Source organism: Protomyctophum parallelum, assembly GCF_964188405.1.
Source record: "Protomyctophum parallelum genome assembly, chromosome: 13".
Taxonomy (NCBI): Eukaryota; Metazoa; Chordata; class Actinopteri; order Myctophiformes; family Myctophidae; genus Protomyctophum; species Protomyctophum parallelum.
The window spans coordinates 34,790,805-34,814,345 of NC_139708.1; the positions used below are offsets into that span (position 1 = coordinate 34,790,805).

The 23,541-nt window shown below is 43.8% G+C and overlaps 2 protein-coding genes across 2 annotated transcripts in view; one reads left to right on the plus strand and one right to left on the minus strand.

Annotated features, from left to right (window-relative positions):
* atp2a1 (ATPase sarcoplasmic/endoplasmic reticulum Ca2+ transporting 1) overlaps positions 1–6,798 on the plus strand; it is a 28,465-nt gene extending 21,667 nt beyond the window's left edge. Inside the window, exons 18-25 of the mRNA XM_083779324.1 lie at positions 873–1,096; positions 1,790–2,010; positions 2,316–2,518; positions 2,932–3,017; positions 3,571–3,704; positions 4,699–4,816; positions 5,503–5,620; positions 6,497–6,798. Coding sequence (XP_083635450.1) covers positions 873–1,096; positions 1,790–2,010; positions 2,316–2,518; positions 2,932–3,017; positions 3,571–3,704; positions 4,699–4,816; positions 5,503–5,620; positions 6,497–6,507 — 1,115 coding nt within the window. The 3' untranslated portion in view covers positions 6,508–6,798. The remainder of the gene's footprint in view (positions 1–872; positions 1,097–1,789; positions 2,011–2,315; positions 2,519–2,931; positions 3,018–3,570; positions 3,705–4,698; positions 4,817–5,502; positions 5,621–6,496) is intronic.
* Positions 6,799–12,455: 5,657 nt separating this feature from the next.
* Positions 12,456–22,986, minus strand: rabep2 (rabaptin, RAB GTPase binding effector protein 2). The gene is made up of 12 exons (XM_083779359.1): positions 22,860–22,986; positions 21,018–21,179; positions 20,451–20,533; positions 18,951–19,319; positions 18,027–18,122; positions 17,640–17,738; positions 17,187–17,297; positions 16,254–16,332; positions 16,042–16,053; positions 15,346–15,500; positions 14,359–14,475; positions 12,456–13,829 (listed from the first exon to the last, which is right to left on the minus strand). The coding sequence occupies exons 1-12, from the start codon at positions 22,906–22,908 to the stop codon at positions 13,725–13,727; spliced, it is 1,437 nt and encodes a 478-aa protein (XP_083635485.1). The 5' UTR covers positions 22,909–22,986; the 3' UTR covers positions 12,456–13,724.
* Between the last annotated feature and the right edge of the window lie 555 nt (positions 22,987–23,541).

Consider the following 23,541-nt stretch of genomic DNA (forward strand, 5'->3'; position numbering starts at 1 on the left):
TTAAGTGATTAGTAAAATAAAAAAAGACACTCATGCTTTCCAAGGTGTGATTTGGGGTACCTGTCACGTCAGTGGGGAGTGTTGGCTGGGAGGAGGAGTAGGACTAAGGTCCTATAATAGGCCCTAAACATATTATGTCCTCTCTGGGGGACATAATATCAACATCCTAATACAACCTGATACTGGGGGGTCGAATTATGACAGGCAAGGCCTATTCATAATAGGACTGGACTTGATACAACACACCTGAGTTGCACAGTCTGTCCCAATGCTAATATTCTGTCGTAATGGAAACTCATATTCTCTCAGGTTTTCCTCTGTGACATGCTGTATCTTGGGGGGAAAGATTTGTATATTAACGTACCATAAAATGACATAAGATTCAAATACAAACAATGCAATTCAGGTGTGCTGTGAGGATGTAAAGGTTATTTACAGGGGTGTCCCGAGTCAAAAAGGTTTGAGGACCACTGTTCACAAACCAAAGTGCATTCCATCGCAATGTGTCCCAGAGCAGGTACCACTAACCTGCAGTGGTCACATCCTTTCTGTTCTCTTTTAGCCTTTTCATTTCAAGGACCCCCAGTTTGGTTTAATAAGGCCATCTGCTATTTTTATAGAATTTATACGTTTGAAAATATGTATATTGTATAATGGGGCATTCTGCATAATGAATACTTTCTACTTTTAGTAGATTTTTATACCAAAACTGTTGTACTTTTATTGAAGTACGTTTTAAACTTTTACTTTTACTTGTAATATAGTATTTCTACGTTGCAGTATTGATACTTTTACTTAAGCAAAGAATGTGAGCCCTTTTTCCACTACTGAAAAACCAAGTCTTGTTTCTGTTGTTGTCTCCCACCATGCAGGCGACAACAAGGGCACAGCCGTGGCCATCTGCCGTCGCATCGGCATCTTCGGCGAGGACGAGGATGTCACGGGCAAGGCCTACACCGGCCGCGAGTTCGACGACCTGACCCTGAGCGAGCAGAAGAAGGCAGTGCAGAGGGCGTGCTGCTATGCCCGCGTGGAGCCATCCCACAAGTCCAAGATCGTGGAGTTCCTGCAGGGCTTCGACGAGATCACCGCCATGGTGAGAGGAAGCAGACAGGACTGTACTGGAGCCTTCCTGCATGCAGCAGGCAGGGGGTTCCATTAGTCTTTCATGATTTACTCTAATACTAGCTTCATACGACTTGGGTTCAAGTGACATACACAAATGTGTATGTCAGCGCTACGCCGCTACACTAAGTACTAGTCTGTACTACAGTGGTACACTAAGTACTTTGTACTACTCAACCTGGGGGTCCCCACATTATGTTGTGCGGTCCCCAGATTATCAGTGCAACATTGTTTACTCACTCAACAGTAAACAAACCAACATACAGTATTTGTAACAGGGTTTCTGCCCATTTCTGAAGTGACAATTTAAGTACCTTTTTAATACCTCTAAAATTAAAAGATGAATAATATAAAAACTAATTATGAGACCATTTTTACGTCAAAAGTAGAAAACAAACTACCGTATATTACCAAATATCAGCCCATGCTCAAATAACCGCCCAGCACCAAATAACGGCCCGGCTCCTTATAACAGCCCGGGGTCCGAATCGATTTTGCATATTAACGGCCCGGGCTACTATTTGGTAATATACGGTATATTGTAAAATATTACTAATTAATTGTACTTAAGCACAGTACTTAAGTAAATGTACTTAGTTACTTTCCACTACTGATGTAATGTGTTAGCGTCACTTTTCTAATGCCCCCTCCTCCCTCCCTCCAGACCGGAGACGGAGTGAACGATGCCCCAGCCTTGAAGAAGGCTGAGATTGGCATCGCCATGGGCTCTGGCACTGCCGTTGCCAAGTCTGCCTCTGAGATGGTCCTGGCTGACGACAACTTTGCTTCCATCGTGTCGGCCGTGGAGGAGGGCAGGGCCATCTACAACAACATGAAGCAGTTCATCCGCTACCTCATCTCCTCCAACGTGGGCGAGGTGGTCTGGTGAGTGTCATAATGGAGGTCTCTGTCAGGGTGGAAACTAAACAAGACTTTTCAGAGGAAAAAAGTACACAGGTTTTAAAAAAAACCTGTGTACTGTGTAAATGTTTCAATACTGCAATGTAGAAATACTGGTTTTATGTATGGGAAAAAGAAGAAGGGAAAAAGGTAGATTGCTGAAGCTGAATTTATGAAGGATTACTTTTTTTCTGTAAAATATATGGGCAAACAAATTGAGAAAAAACATCTCTGCTTCTCTCTCTCTCTCTCTCTCTCTCTCTCTCTCTCTCTCTCTCTCTCTCTCTCAGTATCTTCCTTACAGCTGCGCTGGGTCTCCCTGAGGCTCTGATCCCCGTCCAGCTGCTGTGGGTGAACCTGGTGACGGACGGTCTGCCTGCCACCGCGCTGGGCTTCAACCCCCCCGACCTGGACATCATGGGCAAGCCCCCCCGCTCCCCCAAGGAGCCCCTCATCTCTGGCTGGCTCTTCTTCAGATACATGGCCATTGGAGGTATGTATGTATATAGGTACAGTTCAATCCAACCAATCCATTTAATCGATCATACAATAATATTATTTTATTCTGTAATTTAGTAGAATGAAAATGAATAATCGGTCGATCCCTATTTTGGGGTCAATTAAAGGCGAAAACGTTCACAAACTTTCCAAAAAATAGTGAAATTGGCAGATCTACAAGCTCACAAGATCTGCTATTTTCACTGTTTTGGCATGACACCGCTGTGCGACGACGTATAAAACAGGGCTTATGTGATGCATGTACCGGTATCTACTATCGATCTACTATCTGCTATCTGATGCTTTTGTGTGCGGTGCTGTGTAGTGTGCTGAAGTATGGCGTTGATTTAAATATGGAGATAAGAGGTTTCTGGCCTGACAGCGATGACATCTTGATGATTTCTTCAGGTTATGTGGGCGCTGCGACTGTGGCAGCCGCTGCCTGGTGGTTCATCTATTGTGATGAAGGTCCCATGGTGTCCTTCTACCAGCTGGTTAGTGTTCACCCAATCTGAGAATCCCATCGTCAAATATTCGGGAAAACAGCGCCTCCCCTGCGAGGCAACAGTCTGTCTTGAGAGACTAGTGTTCACCTAACTCTCTGCAGTCTATTTACACATCATTGCTTTCAGTTGCCTTAACACACACTGAACTTGAGTCTGGAGCATTGCAACCTACAGACACACACACACACACACGGCAGGGGGAGCCAATGCAAGGCAGCAAGCTGCTCAACACTTCAGTTACAATTTACAATTTAGGCATTTAGCAGACGCTCTTGATCCAGAGCGACTTACATTTAAGCAAAAACAAAAGCATGGCATACATCACATATATAAAAAGTAGTTATCATGACGTTCAGTGGGATGCTAGGATAAACTCTGGGAACCGTCCATTTCATTGTGCATTGTGCAGAAGATTACTTAAAAATAGTAATAATACATACAAACATAGTTCAAATTAAGCATGTGAGTTTTCTGAGAATGTCTTGTGGTGGACATATGGTAGTTCATACACCAGGTGACTTGTTTCCATGCTCCCTGTCAGTCTCACTTCATGCAGTGCACTGAGGACAACAAGGACTTTGCGGGCATTCAGTGTGAGGTGTTTGAAGCCTGCCCGCCCATGACCATGGCCCTGTCTGTGCTGGTCACCATCGAGATGTGCAACGCTCTCAACAGGTCTGTCTACTGGCCTGGCCAGAACGTTACACCAGCGCTTGCCAAACCTTTGTAGCTCAAGACCCAAAAGAGAAACTAGACATTTTGTGAAAATGGCAGATCTGGTATTTTCACTACTTTTTAAACTGTGTGTTGTATTTTTGTTTATTCTATTCATGGAAATTATTAGGTTTTGATTTTGTTCATGGAATACTTTAGAAATATGTTGAAAAAACTGTGTTGAATGGAGGGGGGGAAATAATGACTTTCTCGGAGATGTAAAAACAGTAAAACACATATTTATTTTGAAAAGCTGTCATCAGTAATGTAAGGGGTACCAAGACTTGTAGTCAGTGGGCTAGATATGAAATACTATTGATATGATGCCCATTGTACAAAATGCCATCTGAGACAGTAGTTACATTTTTTTTTTTAAATGTTCAAAAACCCATGATTCCTTGGTTTATAGTCACTCGCCCATGTCATCTTCAGCTGTCACAATATAGGGTCGGCTCTGTAACATTTCACTCTACACCCAAATCTCTACTGTACAAGCTCATAATGCATTGCAATGCAGTGAGCTTGTAGATCTATTTTGGCCTTTTTGGGTAATGTTCCCTTCCAGAACAGGGTTGACGTGGTTCATGATGCAATCATGTATTCTCCCCCAGAATATGCACGCACGCATGCACGCGCACGCACGCGCGCGCGCGGACGGTGGCTCAGGAGTAGAGTGGCTGGATGGTAACCACAAGGTTGCCAGTTCAAACCCGGGCTCCCCCAGAGTTAGTGTCGAAGTGTCCTTGAGCAAGACTCTGAACCCCTAATTGCTCCTGATGTGCTGGTTGGTGCCTTGCATGGTTTCCGTCGCCATCGGTGTGTGAATGGGTGAATGTAATACACAATCTAACGTGTCGATTTGTGCCACACTTTTTATTTCAATAACAGCCTTACTTTGCAATATACAATAATATCTAACGTACCCCCTCTCCCCTGCCACCAACCCTTGCCCCAGCTTGTCAGAGAACCAGTCCCTTTTGCGCATGCCCCCATGGAGCAACCTCTGGCTGGTGGGTGCCATGACACTCTCCATGTCCCTCCACTTCATGATCATCTACGTCGACCCCTTGCCCGTGAGTCTGTCCTCCCGAGCTGCACTGCAGCCACACTGTCCTCCAGACATCATTCACCTCCCTTGACTACTGTGCATCATACTCTCCCTCTCTGTCTGTCTGTCTGTCTGTTCATTCATTGATTGGTTCTCTCAAAGATTTTCATGCCAAAGGCCCCCAAATTGATTATGTATTTGGCTACTGATCCCCATCTGAAAGGATTTTGTGCCTGGGATTTGAGTTGTTCAAAATGTTCACAATTCTTCCATTTATTTCTGGAAATAGCAGATCTACTGTACAATCCCCCCCTAGCCTAAGCTATTTTTGCTTATTATTTTAAGATTAGAGCATTTTAAGTGTTCAAACTAGCAATATGTTCAGAAGTATTTTCCATAAATCCTAATTGTCTTGGATATTGCATATATAAAAGCAAAGGTAAAGGCCTCAATCTGTGATTTCTTCACCTGGTTGGCAGTACGTATAACGGCAAGAAACATATTACTAAAACATAATTTTACATATTCTATTCATTGTTTAGGATTCAGAGCTAGTGTGTGTGTCGGGGGGGGGGGGGGGGGGTGCTCCTTATATAATGTTTCACAAATCACACAGTAGGACTTGGCCATACACCATTGTCTTCAGTCGTGATTAGATTTCTATACTGTCTCCTGTAGATACCATAATGTTTGATGTATTCTCTCCTGCAGATGATATTTAAGCTCAAACATCTAAATGTGGAACAGTGGATGATGGTCCTCAAGCTGTCCTTCCCAGTCATCCTCATTGACGAGGTGCTCAAGTTTGTGGCACGCACATATCTGGAGGGTGAGTTTAATAATGAATCCTTATTGAAGAATTAGGAGTCACATTTGCATGGGGTGCATAGTGTGAATGGCCTTTTCAAGGATTTTCTTGGTGGTATATTATTCCATAACTTTTTACAAACCTAAGAATGAAACCGGAGGAAAGATTTTGACGTTTCTTTTTTTTTGCCTTCTTTTTCCCCCCAAAAAATACATGTTTCTGCAGTAGCTGCTTTGTTAAACCAAACTTGTTTTGCAAGTTTAGTGTTGAATGCTATTACACTAGCTCACAGTGTCTGATAGCACTTTACTTCAGTGGGAATCACACAAATTGCAAAACAAGCCATTTGTTGATTGACCAGATTAAAGAAGACTATTTATTTCCCCGATAAAGTTTAATGAGTCTGTTCAAAATATCACTGTATGTGGCCAGTGTCCCCTATCCAATGTGGTGTCGTACCACCCCCACATCATGTCAGTATCATTAATGTCAGTATCATGGTCAATATTATGCCAGTATCATGGTCAGTATCAAGTTTCATGGTTGGGTTTAGTGATCTATTGTTGTGCACTATACAGGTACAATGGCACCATTTCTGCCTACTCACTGTGTCTCAGAACAAGTAGACAGAAATGGTGCCTTTGAGCGAGTAGACAGAATTGGTGCCATCTTATATTGAGGATTAGTGAGGAGGATCAGTTATAGGCTATGTAAGCTCACAACGCGTCACAGTGCCATCGATCAGCTATTTTCAGCAAAAGCTACAATAACAGAAAATACACTAGGCTATAGCCCTGAGCGACACCACTCCACCACATGGGGTATAAGTGGTCAACCACAATGCTACCCTTCCTGTCATTACTGTACAACTGATGACGGTTTGTCTTACTCTTACAGGGAAAGTCTAGAGGCAACGAGCTGCTGAGTGCTGACGAAACCAACGAAGACACATAAATGAAGACGGCGAAACATTTGTTGAAAGTGAATGAGTGAGACAGCAGGCACTCAAAAGTGAATGTAAAAATAAATAAAAAGTACAAAAGAGCAAAATTCATAAGCTATCAGAAAAAACAAAAAAGGAGCTGCATAGTATTTTTCTTTCTGTGTACGTACTGAAGTTAATATATAGGTGAGCGTTTTAAAACGTATTCTGTCATGATTCTATTCTTAAAGAATAAAAGATATGTATTAAAGAGAAAATTGTCAAACTTCTTTGTAGTGTTTTCCCCCAGTTTGTCATACGATATATTATCTTTGCATTTCTACATTGTCACATTGACCAATGTTATGAAAGTGGGATGGTAATATTTCATTGTTCTTTACACATTATCACAATTTATTTGTGTATTACACACCATTTTGCTATGTAATGGTTGCATATCGTCTCTGTAGGGTGGAAACTATGTATGTCCAAATAAATTCATTCAAAGGTGTGCTGGCAGGTCGCTGAACAGAAGCATATTGGGGTATTTTGGCAAACATTTTGGGCCCTGGGCTGCCTAGGCCTAGGGGCTAGACAGGGCTGTCCCTGTCTAGCCCCTATAGGCAGCCCAGGGCCCAAAATGTTTACAGCACAAAACATCATGGTTTTCTGGTACCACTGAAAAACCTGCCATTCATTTTTCCTATAGAGATTTACAAAAATCTATTATTTTAAGCATAGAATCAAACCATCCAGGATCCTGGTGAATCATGACACCATCCAGGATCCTGGTGAATCATGACCTTTAATCCTTTGAATAATAATAATACGATATAGGCTACCGGGTACCACATTTAGTAAATATCCTTCGGGTTTTTTTCTCTCCCCCCCCCCCCCCCCCCTACAGAATCAAAGGTTTTATGGTCATGGTTCAGCAGGATCGTGGATGGTGGAGGGGCGACTGTGGCTCAAGATGTAGAGCAGGTCGTCCAATGATCCATGGGTTCGAATCCCGGCTCCTCCTGTCTACATGTCGAAGTGTCCTTGGGCAAGACACTGAACCCCAAATTGCTCCCGATGTGCTGGTTGGTACCTTGCATGGCTTCCGCTGCAATCGGTGTATGAATGTGTGTGTGAATGGGTGAATGTAATGCACAATCTATGTAAAGCATAAATGCACCATTTACCATTTATTTTACCATTCTAGTCTTAAAATAATTTTGTTTTTAGTTGCACCAGAAAACCACGCCCACTGCCAAACTCCGCCCGCCCCTCCCCAAACTTCCAAAGTCCACTCCCCACCTATGCTCCCCACTCCCCATGTGCAGCGCGTCACCACCCAGCCTTTCCGGTTTCCGCAAATCCCGCGCATTCAGTTCACCACCTCGGCTCGATCTCAGAGGAATGCAGCTCTCTCTAGGTCGTCCTCAGACGAGCCCTCCATCGTCGTTTCCAGTCATCCCGATTCTCCATACATCCGGCCAGTTCGTTGGTACTTTGCACTCCTGCATCGCTCTTGAGTACATCCACGTATGTTAGCGTGGGGCGTCCTCGTGATCGATGCCTGTGTGTTGGTTCCCAGAGCACCAGTTTGCTGGCTGGCAGTTCTTGATGCCTTTGGCAGTGTCCTGCTAGTCTCATTCTCCTGGCTGCTATTTTCTGGCTCACCCTTGGTAATCCCTCATACAGAGTCTTGTTAGTGACATGTACAGTCATGCTGATGTTAAGCACTGCACGCAGCATTCTGGTGTAGCACCCGTCAAGGGACTTCTGCAGGGTTGGCTTCAGGGTCCAGCATTCACTGCCGTATAGGAGAACAGACTCCACTGTTGCGTAGAAGAAGCTGAGTTTGATTTGTCGGGGGAGAGTGTATGGAGTTCCATACACTGGTCATGCCATTCAGGGCCCTCCATGCAAGTGCCTTCCTCACTTTCAGATCTTGCTCGGTTGAGTTGACCCATGAGCCCAGGTACTTGAAGTCCTTGACTTCCTTCAGCACCGTGCCTCCTGTTGTTGTGAGAGGTGGATGTTCCGGTGAGATGTTGTAGGTGATAACCTCAGTTTTCTTGGCATTTAGCCTAAGGCCAACTTTGGCACACTCCAGTTCCACTCTGTTCAGGAGTTCCTGAGCTTGTTCCACGCTGTCAGAGAGCAGGCCGATGTCATCCGCATAGTCCAGATCTGTCAGGACTACCTTGGGATGTCGTCTTGACCTCCTTGGTGTTAGGGTGAAGCCAAGATCCTGCTCTCGTCCACTGATGGCTTTCCTGAAAGGGGCTAGGGTATCCCCCTGCATTACCCCGGACCGGATATCAAACTCCTCACTGTTACCATCTGGGGTCACCACCTTGGCCCTTGTTTTTGCATACATGGACTCTATTGCGCGGAGCAAGTTGGAGGGGACACCGTAGGCCTTAAGGATCTTCACCATTGTGCCTCTGTGAATCGAGTCAAACGCCTTTTTGAAGTCGATGAAGCAGAGTACAGCAGTCAAGTTATCCTTCTTCACCTCCTCAATCATTCTCCTCAGTGCCAAGATCTGTGCTACGGTAGTTCTCCCCTCTCTGAAGCCATTTTGGTTCTCTCTCAGGAGAGGGTCGATGGCATGCCGTATCCTGTTTAGTATCATTCTGTTGTAAATCTTTGCAGTGATACAAGTCAGGCTGATGCCTCGGTAGTTGTCTGGCTTTGAGAGGTCCCCAGCCTTAGGCACTGGAATGATGTTGGACAGAGACCATATTTCAGGCTGTTTGTTGTTCATTAGTGACAGGTTGCAAAACTCCAGGGTGAGGTCATCAAGGTCACAGTTCTTTAGGACCTCTGGGGGTATGCCATCTGGCCCAGCACTCTTGCCCTCCCTCACTGTGGATTTCGCCTTGGCAAGCTCACTGGTCGTAAAGGGACCATCTTCGATGTCCAGGCCCTGGAGGATTGCCGGCACATCCTCCTCAACTCCATCCTCTGCTGTACCCAGGAGCCCCTGGAAGTGGCCGAACCAGGTAGTCACCCTGGTCACCCTGGTCAGCCCAAAATGTGTCCAAAAATCGATTGGTAGACATGTACCATTCTTGTACATGCGAGGATGTAAAACAAGACATTGTGCACTCTTTGCAAGACCCCGCATCTGTTCTCAGAGTTGTGATCGCCACATCAGCCCTGGAGATGGGCGTAGATTTCAGGGGGGTTAACCATGTCGTACATTACGGACCACCCAGGGACATTGACTCCTATATGCAAGCATATGGTAAAGCAGGTAGAGACGGCTCAGCAGCACATTCTCTCATTCTCTATCATGGGAGACAGTTGGCAGGTTTTCCGCACCAAATGAGGCAGTATCTCGCTGATGAAACGACCTGCAAGAGAGTTAAACTGGTCAAACTTTTCAGTGGAGACACGTCTGAGCCTTTGCCTGTCCTCCATGAATGCTGCAGCAACTGTGCAATGTCTTGACTGCAACGAGACATGTGATGGCCAGATGAGTGCATTAGAGAGACATGCTGGGGAGGCACCTGCTAGCAGAGAGAGAACCGTTACTCCTGAACAGAAAATACTTCTTCAGGAAAGGTTAGAGGACATGGCAGAGGATATGGGGCACGAAGGCCTTTCAGAGGTGTCCTTTTATTTACACATGATTAACGATATTCTTGAGAAAAGCTCTGTACTTTTCAGATTGGCCGACATCTTTTGTAATGTGCAGGTTAGCAATGTTAAAGAGGCACGAGCCATCAAGAGCATTCTAGGTGATGTATTTGATGTAGAGGACAGCAGTGAGGAAGATGTAGATGACTAGCCTGGGAACAAGACTAATCTGCTAGTGCAGAAAAGAAAATGCCCACAGCAGATATATTGTCTGGCCATGCGACGATAGATGAGGACGGCAGTTATGAAGATGTATTTGACAGCAGTGATGAAGACAGTGCAGATGTACTAGAAGCATCATTTTGGTGAAGTGGCATCATTGAAAAGTTTTCTTTTGTGGGTGATTTATAAGAACTGTACATTAAGTCTGAAAATAAAAAGATGTCACATATTCATAGTTTATGCATATGTTGATTGAATGATGCAGTGTATAATAGAAAGCTATTATTTGTAGTTTAGTGGTCATGGTAATATCTAATTTTATATCAGAATAACTGTTTGCCTAACCATTTTGCTACAGTGTAATATCACTGAGTGTATACACTGTAATAGCTACATAGAGGTAGGCTATAGCATGTTTTTATGAAAGGTGAAAAATGAACCCTATAAAAGACATCTGTGAGCTGGTAATATACAGAATCTACATTAATGCACCTTGAAAATAAATATGGTAGGACCCAATCCAAGAATTGATTAATAAAAAGTCTGCACACTGCACAGCTCTTAGCCCTGTGCAATACTAACTTATTTTTAAATATAGAAACCAACGTTTTGACAGAATAGTCTTCCTCTGTGTTTGAGGAAGACTATGATGTCAACTTTTATTTGTATATTGCATCGTGGCTATGAGCTGTGCAGGCTCGTTTTTTATCAGTTGTAGGCCTATATCTATTGTGGTCAGCACCTCAATATCGGCATGCTTGAACATCCAAAAATACACCTTTTAGTGAAAATAGTTCAGTTCTAAGTGACTATCTTTAACTGTACCAAGGTTAATCTTTAAGACTAATGCCTACAATGTTGTAGATGTAGAATATTAATAGTTGCTGTTACCATATTTTTAATCAGACTAATGATATACCTGTTTCAAAAATTAGTTTTTTTGCCTTCAGGTTGTGCAGAGGCACCTCACGAAGGGCAATGAATGCAATGCACTTTGACCAGTATATACACACCACTATTTTAACATTAACTGTTTTTGTTGCAATGGAACAGTTGAGTGGAGAGCGACTCTGAATCTATTTCAAATAATACCAAATGATGATATATATTAAGTTCAAAGTTGGCCTAACGGTATACAGAAATGGAAACATTGATGAAATAAAAATAACTGCACAAAAACAAACTAGTGTTACCGGTAAATAGTATTGTAGTACGTTATTATGGACAGGAGGTGGCGACGTGGTGCACACATTAGCCTCTGCTTTAGCAGTATTTAACCCTGATTTCATGGTTTGGTGTGACAAATGCAAATTGCATTAGTTACAACGCACTGCTAATCTTAAACATCCATGGATTTGGTGCATGGAGGCTTGCTGGCGCACACTGCGGTCCACCCTTCCATCCTCTGGGAGAAGCTCTGATGGACCCCACACAAAATACTGGCCTGTCTTTACTACAACCTAAATCAAGTGTAGGGAACCTTAAAAATTTACTCTGCAAAAAAGAAAGAAGTTAGTATCACCTATTTCTTCCTGTCCAGCTTGGTCAGGGACAAATTAGCCAGTGGGGCCGTGGCCCAGGGGCCCTTGGCTCTCAAGGGCTCTTCGGGGAAATTGGACCATGATGTACTAGGTTTGACGCACTGAGAAGGGCTCCAGGGGCCCTTCATTGGCTGTTGATTTAGTTAAATTTAGGTTAAAAAGATGCCCAGGGGCCCTCGTGGGGGTTAATCTGTCCCTGAGCTTGGCACACACTGAGTTATGGTGGTCCTTGAAATAAAAAAGTTTGAGAACGACTGGCATTGTAATTGTATAGCAGACGTGAAGTCTACTGTACACATACCAGCTCTCTGACAGTGTGATAAAACCGGTTCCAAATCTGACAGAACCGATTCCGGTTCCTTGATGTGGGACCCGGTTGCTCTGGTTCCCAACCCTACTCCGGGACAGAGAAACCAGATGTTGGTATGGGCAGGTTTTGCACCTCCACATGTTTATTGTGCTATTTGATCGTGTACACAACACATCAAAGTGTTTTTTTTCAATTCATACCAGTATTCACATTCCTTAATTTTTTAAGTCACTTCTTTCCCAATCGACAGTTGCTTGATGTCTAAAGGCACCTCAGTTGTGGTTAAAAACAGGAAAACCTTTAATGCTTGAGTTGAAATAAAATTACATTATATACACATATGTAGATTATGAATTTTAACCAGACTGATTAATATTACTATCTATAATCCAAGTTTGGTCCCAATGTACAATCCTACCACAACATCCTTCTCTATGTAGTTGTCGATGCACTGTTCTTTCAGACTCATTCAGGTTTTCCATTAATTCTTCAGCCCTCTGTGTGACTCCATGAATATAGTCGGTCTCCATTTCACTCCATTCTCACATGATGGTTCAGAACTTATCTTTTCTAATATATGGTGTCCGAAAAAGTATCCAACGATCGCAGGTGGCCTCGAGTCGTTACAGAGTGCGGGTCAACAGTGATCTCTTACAAACTCCTTCATATTTGGTCACAAAACCCACGCAACATATTATATTGCACAGGCGGAAAATGTGTAGTAGCTTATTAGGCACTGAGTGTTTTGCTGGTGTGTTATTGGTATACAAAAAAATAGACCTGTGTAAATGCATATTATTTGATGTAAGACAAAAGGGGAGTGAATCTCAGCATCTCTATACAGTGTCACAGACATTATTCAAGTTACACAACAGTCTCTCACGTTAAGATCGATTTGGTCCTAAAGCAACCGTTTGGTCATAATATCAAACAGCACTATATCGTCTCTGTCGGGTGGAAAACTCATTATGTCCAAAAACAATTCAGGGTTCAAATTCAAAAGTAGAAGATCTACAGGCTCAAGTCAAAACGTGATGTGAGTGGATCTTCTCATTTTGAGTGACACTGTAGTGTGATCAAGTATATTCATTTACGAAAAAACACAAACGTTGGAATATGGAGATAAGAGGTTTCTGCCCGACAGCAACGATATAACCCTGTTTACCAACAAGTAGAACTATTCCCAAGTCACAATAGTAACGCTGGTAGGACTGACGTCATTGATAACCCCGGCAGTCATTCTGCTACAGTGGTTCTCAAAAGGACCTCCAGTTTGGTATATTGTACATTAGGATAATGCAATATGAGAGTGTACAAATGGACCCGTTTGGTTTTCACTTGTATGCTCTCAGAGTTACAGAGCGTCCATTTGGTAATCATTTTGCTGTGGGACCCCTGGGGGTCCCCGGGCCAACACTTTGAAAACCACTGTTCTACCAGACTGCCCGTTATGTCCTGTTGCCGCGGGGACGTCAGACTGGCCCTCCTATTGGTCATTCTTCCGTCTGGTCGTGTTGCTTTGGTGTTCGCGGCGGTGGAGTTCCGATTGGCTCATGTGGCGTCGTTGGGCGGAGAGCTCTCTTCACTAGGCCCCTCCCCCAGGATCTGCTTGACGTGATGGAGACTCTCGGCCTGGCGGATCTGTTCCAATTTCACCTGAAAGGCACAGATGGAGAAGGGAAGAAGGGAAGGAGGCAGGTGGACAAGGGAAGGACGGAAGGCATGCAGAGAACAAGGAAGAGAGGAGAAAAATCATTTTTAACCACCTAAAAACCATATACAACTCCAGAGGTTCTGAAACGTTTTTATACCACAACCCCGTATGAGACCTTTTTTGGCTTAACCTTTTAAGGCCCTAATCATGTTTGAACTGGGGAATGGGCACAAGCACATGGAATTGTAGAAGATGAGGCATTACAATATGTGATGCGTTTTCACATTTGTTGCATCTTTCTTATTTTATTTGATTTTGGCCAATGTTTGTCCAGTTTTTATACTATAGTTTATTGATTACTTTTGATGCAGTAATGATCTTTTTTTCATTTTAGGTATTATAAAGGCCTTAAAAGATCTTAAATTGTCACTTTATGGTCATGTAGTAATGTAATGCATGCATCAAAGTAGGGGTCCTTTAAAATTCCAAATGTTTGAGAATCACTGGTCTGCTCTGCAGTAGCTGCTGTACCTGTAGTGACTGTGAGAGCTGGACAAAGTCCCTCTGCACGGTGTGGCTGGTTTCCACCTGGGACCGCAGGCTGATGCCCTGGCTCCGCAGCTCCAGACACTGCCGCTGCAGGCCCACCTGGCACCATAAAAAACACAGTCTTCCAGTCACGTTCAGTCCACAATGACTGGGAACGCCACACTATATTGTTGCGGTCGGGCAGAAACCTCTTAATTCCATATTCTTTTTTTCTCTTTTTTAAAATTTAAATTCATGCCCTACTTGATCACACAAAAGCATCAAACAAAGCAGAATTAGAATCCTGAAAAGTAACAGTTTAGGCTATTTGAGGTTTCAACCCGACAGAGACGATATGCAAATGAGTTGTTTTATGAAAAGCTGGTATCCTATCAGCGAATATGCAAGTCTATGCAGTTTGGCCCTGGCCGTGGTTCAGGCACCTTGGCTGGTAATCCAGTCTGGCAGTGTGCCGCGAGACTCCCGATCCCGACGGCCTTTACTGCACATCACCCCCCCATCTCTCTCCCCATTTCCTGTCAGCCTACTGTCTGTCCCTCAATTCAAAAAAAGAAAAAAAAGAGAAAGCCACAAAAAAATCATATAAAAAAAAAAAAATCCGATATCAAGTAATTCATCATGTCATGAGTTATATCTCACTTATGCAACAATTATTGTTTATTTTGAATGATCAACGTGGCACGAAGCGACACATTGTGAACTTTTGGATCACATGCTACAAAGTTTGGGAACCACTGTCACCACCTTGTGGCAGCGGTGGCCGAACGGTTTGCGGAGTGGTCTTGATATCGGAAGGTCGCTAGTTCGTATCCCCGGACCGGCACGTTAAAATTACCACCGCTGAAGTGCCCTTGGACAAGGCATTGAACCCCTACCATGAAATGTTCTATGAGCAGGGCCTGGCTGTAAACAAGTTCTTGAGCTTAGTCCAGTTACCCTGGGTAAACATAGTACCTTTCCTTTCCTTACCTTATCGTTGCTGAGGGCCTTGTTTTCACTCTGCAGGTGCGACAGCGCCACCCGCAGGGCCTGCAGCTCAGTGCGACAGGACAGCAGCTCTGCCTCCAGCTTGTCCCTGTGGCTCTGGACGCGCTCCGTCTCCGTCTTCAGACTGGACAGCTGCACTGTGTACACACACACAAATGGGATTAAACCATTTAGACCTGTTACACATACATGTATACGATATGTTGTTATACCTTTCAAGCTGGGAATGCCTCTGTCATTTTAGTTGTTGCTATATATCGCTGTTGTCGGGCAGAATTCTTTTTTTTTCACAAACCCTACTTTATGAATAAAATGTAATTTTGTCCAATCTGTATGTTAATACAATATAACTCATACAATTAGGGTGGTTGTATTTTGTCTCCCTGCTCTTCTATTGAGACATAGACTACTATATTGTGTCATAGGTTAGACACAGGATCTGACATGAATTTTGACTTGATGGTCAAGATTAAATGTGTGCCCTGAGCAAGCAGGCAGCCTCAATCGGCTCAATGGTTAAAAATGTCAGCGCAGGAAACCAGGTTCAAATCCGGGATAAAGGAGGAAAGTTACATAGTGCAGCTTTAATTATTTTGATTTCACAGAGCTCATGAAAACCAGTCTGAACAGTTAAAAGGATGAACAAATCTAGTGCTCTGGTGTGATTCATGTACTCACCTTCTAAGACTTCTGTTTGTTGGCAGATCAAGAGCCAGAGAGAGGGGAGAGAGGGAGGGAGATCAATCCATTAAAATCAGAGAAAGCATCGTGTCATTTTGTTGGCTATTCAAAAATAGCAGATGTACGACTATTTCTTAAGCACAGGGTAAAACAGAATATTTGAAATATGACAGTATCTAAGCACAGGGTAAAAAGAGAGCTGCACGGACCGTTCTCCTCTGCGCGGCAGTCCAGCTTATCCTTCAGGTTGACGATCTCAATGCGAAGACGCTCCTCACAGTGCGCCCCCTGTAGGCCACAGTTAACCCATTTAAAACCACAGAAGCATTTGCGTCATTTTGGCTTTTGAAAAATAGCGGATGTGCAGGGCCACGCTGCGAGCTTGTTCCTGTGCTATTTTTGTGAATGTAGTGCTGTATACCGGTATCTGCCCAGTGAATGTGGTGCTGTATACCGGTATCTGCCCAGTGCCCACTGAGCATTTTTCAGGCTATTAGACGTCTAAATACGTCTAAAAATTAAAGTTGTTTTAGTGGTCCAGGCTTAGATTCGACATTGAAACAATGTCGTTTCAACAGCTATATATAGACGGTCTATATATAGATGTTTAAAAAACAGCTAAAATATAGACAGTCTATATTTAAAAAAACAGCTAAAATAGATATAGTCTATACAGCTAATCAACATCTAAACTAAGCCTAGACCGCTAAAACACTTTCACTTATAGCCCGGTTTTAGACGGACGTCTAATAGCTGACTATTGCTCAGTGGGTGTAATGTGTCTGGAAACGTGTTGCCGATTATATACTTTAGTAAGGTTGGGAACATGGTTCAGATTATATACCTGTAGTGTGGTTGGGAACATGGTTCAGATTATATACCTGTAGTGTGGTTGGGAACATGGTTCAGATTATATACCTGTAGTGTGGTTGGGAACATGGTTCAGATTATATACCTGTAGTGTGGTTGGGAACATGGTTCAGATTATATACTTTAGTGTGGTTGGGAACATGGTTCAGATTATATACTTTAGTGTGGTTGGGAACATGGTTCAGATTATATACTTTAGTGTGGTTGGGAACATGGTTCAGATTATATACCTGTAGTGTGGTTGGGAACATGGTTCAGATTATATACAGTACCTGTAGTGTGGTTGGGAACGTGGTGCCGTCCATGACCTCATCCTCCACCTCCTCTCCTTTCAGCTTGGACAGCTCACTGCACACCTTCCTCTGAGACAGAGACAGTTCTGCCTGCACACACATTGCATTTTTTTCATGAACTGGGGACCCTCCACCCTGACAAGCACTTGGAATTGTAGGGAGTTGAGGAGCAAAATTTAGTTTTGATCCGTGGCCTAGTGATCTTGTAGATCTTCTATTTTCACAATATTTGCCTATTTCTTCTGTAATATTTGACAATTTGGCCAATGTTTGACCATTTGTTAGAGTTGTCCTTTTTGTATTTGTAGATTTAGTATTAGTATTTGTAGATTCCCCCCCCCCCCCAACATTGCCCTCAGGGAAAGTCGGAAAGTGTACAAACAGACCAATCTGAAATGCACACAAACTAGCCAATGACAGCATGCCACTCACCAGCCGGCTCTGGACGGCATTCTGTGATTGGCTGAAAGACTTTTGCACCTCCTGTAGAAGTGCCTCTGAAGACTGAACTTGAGTCTGGAGCAATGCCACCTACACACAGTCACACACACACAGTCACACACACACACACACACACACACACACACACAGACACACACACACACACACACACACACACAGACACACACACACACACACACACACACATCAGCATCACAATCATTTTAACCACTTTATCCATATTTTATACTTCGGCTCTTCAAAACTAGCAGATCTACAAGCAAAAGCTCATAGTGCTTGTAGATCTGTTATATTAGAAAAGTGTAGTGAAATATCAACACCTCACACACAGGCATAAGAGCTGGTACATGATCCCACCTGTTTGTGTGTGTGGTTGGTCTGTGTGTCCAGTTCTTTCTCCAGCTCCTCTCTCTCAGCCTCTAATCGACTGACCTCACCCTGCAGCTCTGACACCTGCGCACACACACACTTTTACAACATTTGCCGCTCCAGTAGGCTCAACCTGTTCGGCTTTACTTCCTGTACGTCTGGTTAAAGGAGAATTCCATGCTAGAAGGCTTTCTTACCTTTATTTGTAGTTGTTACGCCCACCAAAGAGGTTCAGGTGTTATTTTGTGCAAAAGTGCATTATTGGCCCTCAATGGGGGATGGGTTTTTGTACTAATTCGCTTATTTCCATCGAAATAAGTAGTAAAGTGTGCCGCTTGGGATACTTGATTTTTGAGCGATGGAAATAAGCGAATTAGCACAACACCCCAATGCCCCATTAAATTAAATGCAATTCAATTCGTTGAGGGCTTATATTAGGGGAAATAGCCACTAATGCGCTTTTGCACAAAATAACACCTGGACCTCTTTGGTGGGGACGTAACAACTACAAATAAAGGTAAGAAAGCCTTCTAGAATGGAATTCTCCTTTAAGACACGTTTGTGCAATAGTTCTTTTCCAGGCTTTATCTCCTTGTGAGATGGAGATAAGAAAATAAATAAGGAAAGGCAGGAAGGAAGCTGTATATTCAAACCTTTTGTGATTTTGTGCATCAAACGTTTAGAGCTTGTTGATCTGCTACTTTTGAATTGGCTGCTCTCTGGCGCCTGCCATAAATCAATAAAAATAAATAAGGGCAGGAGGACAGCAACAAAAAGTTGGTAAAGCTTGCCCCATTTAGTGCCTATAGGTAAAAACTGGTCGACGCGGTTTGCTCTGGCAGCAGAATGTTTGACCCGGCAGCGCCGACGACCGACTGTGGCATGGCGCGGTGGCGGCATCGTTCCCGCTACCTGAGCATTGAGCGTGTCCCAGTCGCCGTGGGTGACCAGGCGGTGTCCGGCGGGTGGCAGGTAGATGGCCTCGGGCACCAGGGTCCCCGTGGACACCAGGGACGCCGTGTCCTCCTGGGGCGCCGGCCTGCGGGACAGGGAGGGCGTGTCGAGGCAGGAGAACGAGGAGAGCGAGGCCGTGTCACAGTGCTGGGAGAAGTAGCCCTCCGTCAGCCCCGCCCCCGCCTCGGACTCAGCCAGGTGGCCGGGAGGCCTCACCTCCAGATCTGATGGCAGGCTGGCGGCGGCTGGCGATCCTGGAGCTTCTTCTTCGCAGACACCGGCGGCGGCAGCTCCCGCCGCTTCCTTCCTGCCTTTCCTTACACCGGCCTGAAAAACACACACACACACACACACACACACACACACACACACACACAGGCTTTTATTTCAAAGAGGGAGAATGTGTGGGGTATGTGTGGGGCGATACGACTTCAAATCAATAGCATGATTATTTCCAAGTTTTGCCTTATTTGTGGGTGAAACAAACCCCTCATGGCTGAAAATGTTTCTATGATCAAGTCCTAAATGTGCAATTTGTGAAACTGTGTGAAAGGAGCGATTAAAAAAGAAAATGGTGAAAATAGCAGATCTACAAGCTCACAACGTGCCACGAGGTGAAGTGTGTTGTAACTGCTTCCACAGCTATTAGCCGCTGTGAGCTAAAGTGTTCCGCCCTCAAACAAAGGGGAAGCGGATAGGGAGTGTGGAGCAGGCAGGAAATGGCAGCAGGTGAGTGAACTATGGAGTCAGGATGAAGGAGAGAGAACAGAAACACAGGAAAGAGAACAGCTTGGCACTGGCTGACCTTTCATACCAGGACACTCTCTTTCCCTGATGTTTTGCCCAGGTGGGCGTGGTTTTGAGGTTTAGGGTTAGGCATAGTTTCTGTGAAGTTACGGTTAGAGTTGGGCATAGTTTTAGTGAGGTTAAGATTAGGGTTGAGTTTAGGTTTAGGCACAGTTGTAATGAGGTTAAGGTAGGTTGGGGTTAGGGATAGGCATATAACCAACCATGCACACCTGGGTGAAACACCCAAAAAAAGGAAGTACCCATTTAATGATCGTTGACAAACTATGTTAGGCCTGCAATACCAAAAATTATCGTGTCGCATCATGACAAGTTATGAACTTGTAAATTGGATATTTTTGAAAATATTTAATGAAGTTGCATTGAGGCACACGGAAGCACGCACCTCTACATACCTACTGCAGCTCAGTGGTTCTTTTGCTGGGGACCCCCAGGGGGTCCCCAGCAAAAGTTGTTACCAACTATATCCATTTATTAAAAAATAGCAGATCTACAAGGTCACTTCGTGTTGAGTTTTTTTTTTATATTTTGAAATAATAACAATTAGAAAACAAAGCGTAAGAAACAGTTATGGATATTTACTCGTGACCCATAAAATAAAATAAAACGGGTCAGCCGACCCACTGTTTGGGAAGCAGTGCTGCAGCTCACCTGGGCCTGTCCACTGCCTCTCCTCCAACCAGCAGACTCAGAATGCAGAGCACATATCTGGGCCTCGTACTGTTCTGCTGTCTCTGAGAACATAAATATAATTAGGAATTATGGGTCCGCCTATCCCTGGCAAAGACAATGCATCACACAGACAGCATTCTGAAATGTCAATATCGTTGCTGTTGGACATTAATCTCCATATTTTATACCGCTACCGCTACTAAAAAGTAGCCGATCTGCAAGCTCAAATGTGGCGCGAATTAACGTGTTTCAAGCAAAATGTGACAGTGTTTTGACGTTGTGCGTGCTGATTCTTGAATTAGGAACAGGTCACAAAAATGGGTCACAAGGTCATTCCTTTTAAAGACCTTAATACATCTGGATTACGCATGCACACGCGTGCACGCACACACACACACACACACACACACACACACACACACACACACACACACACACACACACACACACACACACACACACACACACACACACACACACACACACACACACACACACACACACACACACACACACACACACACACACACACACACACACACACACCTCTAAGAGCCTCCTGAATTGACTGAATCTCTAGATCACATTTCTTCTGTAGTTCTGCTAGCTCCTCCTGTTTGCTGAGCTCGCAGATCGTTGCCACACCCTGCCAGTGTTCCACCTGTGCTCGGTAATCGGCCAGCTGGGCCTGCAGGCTCTCCAACGAGGCTGGAAAATGACAAAACAAAACCACAGTGATTTAGACAGGTTATTATCACGTTGCTTGTAGTAATAGTAATGGGTCGTGCATGTGACATAACCCAGCACATAGCAGTTACACCAAGTCATTGATGTGCCGGAGAATCGGAGCGGCAGGGGCGGTATTGCAGTCGCTGTACCACACTGTTGTGACTAAAAGAGAGCTGAGCCAGAAGGCAAAGCTCTATGTCTACCGAGCAATCTTCGTTCCTACTCTCACCTATGGTCATGACGTGTGGGTCATGACCGAAAGAATAAGGTTGCGGATACAAGCGGCCAAAATAAGTTTTCTCAGACGGGTGGCTGGCATCTCCCTTAGAGATAGGGTGAGAAGTTCAGTCACACAAGAGAGTCTCGGAGTAGTCGCTGCTTCTTCGCTTGGAAAGGAGCCAGCTTAGGTAGTTCGGGCATCTGGTTAGGATGCCACTCGAGCATCTCCCTAGGTCTAAGATGCACGTCCAACTGGAAGGAGACCCCCGGGCAGATCTCTGGAGAGGGAAGTTTGGAGCTCTCTGGTGGAGCTGTTGCCCCCACGACCCGACTATGGATAAGCGGTTGAAGATTAATGGATGGATGGAATACAACATGAGCTTAACCATTATAGGCGGGAAGTCGGGAACCCTTTTTTGTACCCTACCCTTCTGGATGGGAATCCCTTTTAGGGTTCTGTACAGTATGTACAGTATTAAAAAATGTGATGCTGCCATATACATACTGTATTTGAAGTTTTTCAGAAAACTTGGATTTAGAAGGCCTCAGTCCAAAATGGGTTAAGCCCCTGCCAAATAAAAAGGCAGGGGTAGAAAGTAACTAAGTAAATGTACTTACTAATTTTCTTTTACTTCTACTCCACTACATGTCAGAGGCAAATAATATAGTACTTTTACTCCACTACAATTAGGCTATTTGAAAATGTTAATATATTACTAATTACTTTGCAGATTTGGATTATTATTACAAAACATAATTCAGCTCTATATACTTTGGCCATTTGAAAATAGACGATCTACAGTGCATAACTATTTTCAAATAATTGTATTCATTTGGAAACTTGTGAAATGGGACATGTTTACTTGTGTGTTTTACTTTTGGTACACTAAGTATATTTTGATGCCCACAATACTTTTGTACTTTTATTAAATGTTTAATACCAGACTTATACATGGTGGTATTGGTACCTTTACGCAAGTAATAAAAACATGCGAGTAGTTCTTAAGTTCCACCACTGTAAAAAGGTGTTCACTGTTATTTGTGGTGGATATGTCATATGTACTGTATTTACAGTAGGTCTGTATTGTATCACTGATTAGGCCTTTACCCATGATCCCATGGGAAAAAGAAACAAAGTGCTAGTATGTGACTGACTGACTGTCCTTCAGGGTTTATGGTGACTCGACACAGAGTAGGCTACTCAGACAGCCACTCAGAGAAGTAACAACACTTATATCAGGCAATGTAGCTGTATCGCTATTCGCTAACAATAGTTTGAATGAGGAATGTTAACGACGCAAACAGGGTCTGCAATTCAATGACAAGAAGAAGACAATATGAATGTAACGAGTCAAGTCACCAGTACAAGCTTTTATCCAACACTATTATTTACAGTTAAGGAATCGAGAACAGCAACAGTGCAAGTGTTATTATTATTACCTGTGTCTTCATTCTTAGAGGTTGTTGTCCCTTCTTCAGACAACTCCATTGGAAATATAATTCATCGAGGGCGTCTAACAAACTACAGAAAGGTGTCTTTTGAACAGCTAGTCGTCGTATCGGGGAGGGGGTTTGGTGTTAAAATGATAAGCTCCTCCTGAGGAGTCCTTGTCAACTTCAGGAAACAACTTTCCCCCCCGGTCTGAGCCCTACGGAAATTACGTGACGTCCTTCCTATTCACTATGCCGCTCCTCATCCCCGCCTCCGCCTCCCACCCATAGAAGTAGAACCCTCCAAGCTCCAATTGTACTGGTCTGGTGTTCTACACGCGCTTGGATCTCTGTGTTGGTTCAGGATCTGCGTTCAAATCAGGTTAATTCATATAATGGCACTTTGACTTTACTGATGATATATAAACGGTGGGCCCTATAAGTGTAATGCTTTTATGGTGTCGTCCACTCACAGTTAACAGTCTTTTGTATTGAGTTGTGCTTGAAATGTACTGTAATTCTGCAAACTGTTTATAAATAGGCCTACTTCAAATCAATCAATCAATCAATCAATCAATCAATCAATCAATCAATCAATCAATAAATCTTATACTAGCCCCTTGAAGCAAGTGGTGCAACATTACCCCCTATTGGTACTCTAAACATATAGTAACATACCGGTAGTAACATA